The sequence below is a fragment of the Clupea harengus genome, chromosome 24, assembly GCF_900700415.2.
Source record: "Clupea harengus chromosome 24, Ch_v2.0.2, whole genome shotgun sequence".
NCBI lineage: Eukaryota > Metazoa > Chordata > Actinopteri > Clupeiformes > Clupeidae > Clupea > Clupea harengus.
Window position 1 is genome coordinate 3,737,328 of NC_045175.1, and position 4,465 is coordinate 3,741,792.

A 4,465-nucleotide genomic window follows, 5' to 3' on the forward strand; every position below is an offset into this window, starting at 1 on the left:
AGGCCAAGACATTGCATACGAAATGTGTCATGACATCAGCCTTTTTCCAGGTTACCTTTATCTGGGTACAGGTGGTCTCAGCCTTTTCTAGTTCTTCTTCACTGGCTTGTGCCTATAAAAAGTCAGAGGACTTAAAAGTCCTCAGTTGAATACTAGAGGCAAAAAACACCTTATGTTCAACATCTCCGAGGATTCTACAGGGAACTCTTTTTGACATTGTTCCCGAGCAGAACGCTTTTCCCTGGAGTGATAGTATATTTATGATTGAATACACTGAGCATCTGACAGAGGAAAGCCAATTAATTTGCAAGCAGAGTTTAAATGTGAGTTTAACGTGCGATAACATTAAAGGACAAGATGTTGGCCATCACATCTGAGAATGTTTTTTGAGCTTTGCTGTCATTCTCCACAGTTCCTCAGAGGCATTGATAAACTTCACACGGATGGATTTGAAGGGAACCCTAACTGTGAGTTTGAATGTGGGGACAGTACTCTATGTGGATTAAATGCAAGGACAGTACTGTATGTGGATTGAATGCGGGGACAGCACTCTATGTGGATTGTGGTATGCGTGTTCAGTGGTGTTGTCCGTGATACTGACAGACGGCAGAAGTGCCTCTCAAAAGTTCAGAAACAGCCTCAGTCTCAACACCCTTCTCTCCTTCTCTCTCCCTCTCGTTCTTATGTCTCTCTCTCTCTCCTTCTCTCTCCCCCCTCTCCTTCTGTCTCTCTCTCTCTCTCCTTCTCTCCCATATACAGTACATGCACACACCTCCCACCTCTATCTCTTGCACTCACACCTTCATATAGACACAGAGAGAGAGAGAGAGAGAGAGAGAGTATTTTCAGAGTGAGTTGGAATGAAATAGGACATCAGGATCACCTTGTAGTAATGTATGACTAACTCAATAACTGCTGCAGCATGTCATACAATCCCTCATGTATCTCATTTATCTGGCCCATTCATGAAAACCATTTTAATGCCAAATTCATTCACATTTGTCACATCACACAGAAGAAGTGCAAGACACGACACTGTGAAGGACAGTGACAGTTGTTGTCATAGGCGGGCCGATTGTTATTTCTTTCTCTGAAAAGGTATGACTTTCATTGCATTAAGCTGCTCTGGGTGAACAGGAGTGATCCACTGACAGAGAATGACAGCCAAGTCCTTCTAGTCCTGCCTAAGTCAGCTATGGCCGGCATCCGTTCCTGTCAAACGGTCTAGCAAGGGTAGACATCTGTTCCCAAGAACACTTAAGAGTCTTCTGTGTCTATTGGCATGGCCTCTGTCATGGAAGTAATGGAGAAAAAGATTTAATGTGTGTCTCCTTTGTGGTCTGCAAGCTTGTATCAGTAAAGGGTCTTGCAGTCTGTCTCCTAGATGTTGACTGTAGCTTTGTGCAAATAGACCATTTGTTTTTTTTGGGGGGGGGGGGGGGGGGGGGGGGTGATGGCGTCAGCGTTGATGGATGTATCTACTGAACCTGCCAAAGAACACTGAATAGAACCATTTCCCTCTTGAATGGAGTCGGAATCAGAATTAACAAAAAAGAAGACAATGAAGACAGACTTGTGAGTCCGGAGTTCTATGTTTAAGAACTAGGAGCATGTATTTAATTCATATGTACATACATACATACATACATACATACATCCATAGACTACATAGACTACGTGTTCTGCTATGCTGGTGATACAGTACAAACTGAGGGTGTTTAAGGGTCAAGGGTTTTGTATGGGGTGTTCTTTGTATAGTAGTCATAAGATATATAATGCCAATATACATTACATCACATGTCATTCACGTCAGTAGGCTAAATGTTTATGTCGAAGGATAACATAGAATACTGCAGTGCTGCCTCTGAAATCGTGTATGACTGGATTCTATTTAACAAACCTGTTCAGATTCTTCATTCGGTAAAGGTTATTCATTCATGGTTGTGACGCAACATTTAGCTGTGGTCATTTCACGCCGGGCAGGAAAGACTACACATAACTGCTCGCTCAGTTCCTCGCCGGATATACATCACTGGTCATTAATTAGCTCGTTTCTAACTAAGCTTGATCTAGTACCGGCAAGCACATACTGCCAGTGGCAACCACACCCGGCACACTCAGCAGCGGATTTATTGTGGGAAGTGTAGTCTTTTACTTCCCCTCTCCGCTCAGCATCATCATTCGAAGAGATGGCAAGTGTTGGCAGATGTGATGAGCTCATCTCTGCCATCAACCAGTACGGTGTTCATTCAAATTTCCATGCGTCGTGTCGTGGAGGCCGCATGCGTGTGCGGTGTGTGTGTAGGCCGTTCCATTAGATTATGACAACGGCTGTGGACGTCAGTGAGAGTGTGTGTGTGTGTGTGTGTGTGTGTGTGTGACGAGAGAGACGGAGAGACTGTGTGTGAGAAAGAGACATGTAGCGTGCTGAAGAGAGAAAGAAGAGGGCGAGTCGTGAGGAAGGTATGATTCATACATCTCCCTCATTGTCACACCCCGAATCTCCCCACCTGTAACCGGCTCGACCCCATTCAACTCCCTCATTCATGATCACGCTTCCCGGCTACCCTAGTCGTGCACAAGGAACCCATCCCCTCGATTATGCTCAAGGAGTAGCCGCACAAACCGAACGTATGACACCCCCAGCTCGCAGCCTCGGAAGCGACCATATAGTCCCAATACATGTCACAGTGTTAATGTAACAGCATTCAAATAGGCTACAACGAACGCAACTCTTGTGTCAGTGCTTTCAATTTGAGTTTTATCAACCTAATGTCCAACTAAGGTACTCCTTACGATCTTTAAAGCCGGCGCAAGATCATATTAGCGGGTGCAAGCGCTCAAGGCTATATAGATGACAAAAGGCAGTGTGATGTGTTGGGACGCGAATCAGTGAAAATCGTAGCGTAGGCTATACTGGCAACATATGGGATCAAGAGACGCGAAAAGGCGGAATCCGTCTCGGCTGCCCTCCGGACACAAACCTTACACTTATGAATGGATGGCTGAGTGGGTAGGGGTGGGTGTAGATGCCCATGAGATGGAAAGGTGCTGCCCTTACTTTAAAATGGCTTGTTCCTTGTCCTCTTCCTCCTTTTGCCGAACCATCACTGCCATGATGATTGTCCTCTCCTCCTCCGTGAGGTGACTTAGGTCCGGCATATCCGGCATGGATGTTGCGGGCACGGTGGGTGGGCGAGGACCGCCCTGGGGCCCCACTGAGGCCGACATTTTCGTTCGCCCTCCTCGGCGTGTCTACTGGCAGTATCCGAAGCGTCGGCAGCCACACCTCACGACATGGTCCACGGATGTAGCAGCGCTTCCTGGGAATAGTGCAAACCTCTCATGGTTGCGGGCACCCACGATTGTGCTTATGTGTCTGGTCGTCTTTTTTTCTTCCTCCTTTCATATCTCGCTTCCCCCACCCCCGCCTCTCCTCCCCTCCACCTCCAGTTACGGGAAACCCATCTTTAGGAGAGGAGACGACGCAAACAGCGGGACTCCGGCATTAGCAGGATGAACCGTGATGTCCCTTCCACCTGACTGGGGTTCGGCGATGGACGACGGGAAGGCGGAGTCCGTGTCGAGCTCCTCTCTCTCTCTCTCTCTCTCTCTCCCTCTCTCTCTCTCTCTCTCCTGCTCTCTCTCTCTCTCATCGGCGCCGATACTGTAACTGCTGCTGCCGCCGCTGAGAGGAATGGAACAGTCAATGGGACTGCAGCTGCGCGGGCACGTAGCCTCTCCAGACGTGGGCGCGCTTACTCATATGAGGTAAGGGGCGTAACTCCCTTCTCAACTGTCCATGTGTAGCTCAAATATGCATGGGCAAGTCAGCAAGGATCCCAATACATTTCGGTGAGGTTCAGTTTATTTGATCAATTGGCACTAAAGGGCTGCCCAAGCCAGACAGACTGACCTCATCAGTTCATATTCAATGTAAAGCCCAAACACTAGATCACGAACAGCTGGGCGTCCAGGACCATGGACAGCTCCCAAAGAGAACATCAACGGTACATTTTTTTTCGACTGGATTATTTCGTTTTGTTATGATTACATGAGGCCACACCACCAGTCCATACATGGTATGAATAGGTAATATTACACACAATGTATGCTGTGTTCAGACTCTAAAGGACAGTATTTCAGCAACGCCATGCAATGGGGTTAAGTGATGAATAAGCACCAATTGCTGACAGGTGACAGCTGTTCCTGCAAATGATGAATAAATCACTTTCTTTTAAAATGAGAAATAATTAATCATATTTTTCTGTCTAAAGTACTTTCCGTGCGTCCAACCTGGGAGGGGTTGCATACTAAAAGCCAAGCTTAGTGCTACAGTACAACAAGTACAACTAATCTGTCTTTTTACAGTTTAGATCCTGATTTTAGGCATGACTGGTAATGTCGAAATAGAGGCCAGTGATGTAAATCGGACACATTTTTTCTTCCTTTGAGGGCTTCTTTA

The 4,465-nt window shown here is 46.7% G+C and overlaps 1 protein-coding gene across 12 annotated transcripts in view; it reads right to left on the reverse strand.

The window, feature by feature from the left end:
• rims1b (regulating synaptic membrane exocytosis 1b) overlaps window positions 1-3,709 on the reverse strand; it is a 76,196-nt gene extending 72,487 nt beyond the window's left edge. For 7 of the 12 annotated variants that reach the window (XM_042703431.1, XM_042703434.1, XM_042703432.1 and 4 more), the window contains exon 1: window positions 3,062-3,708. In XM_042703431.1, coding sequence (XP_042559365.1) covers window positions 3,062-3,231 — 170 coding nt within the window. In that variant the 5' untranslated portion in view covers window positions 3,232-3,708. Of the gene's footprint in view, window positions 1-3,061 lie in introns of all 12 variants that reach the window. The other 5 variants (XM_042703440.1, XM_042703430.1, XM_031561844.2 and 2 more) reach the window with 4 other exon arrangements.
• Between the last annotated feature and the right edge of the window lie 756 nt (window positions 3,710-4,465).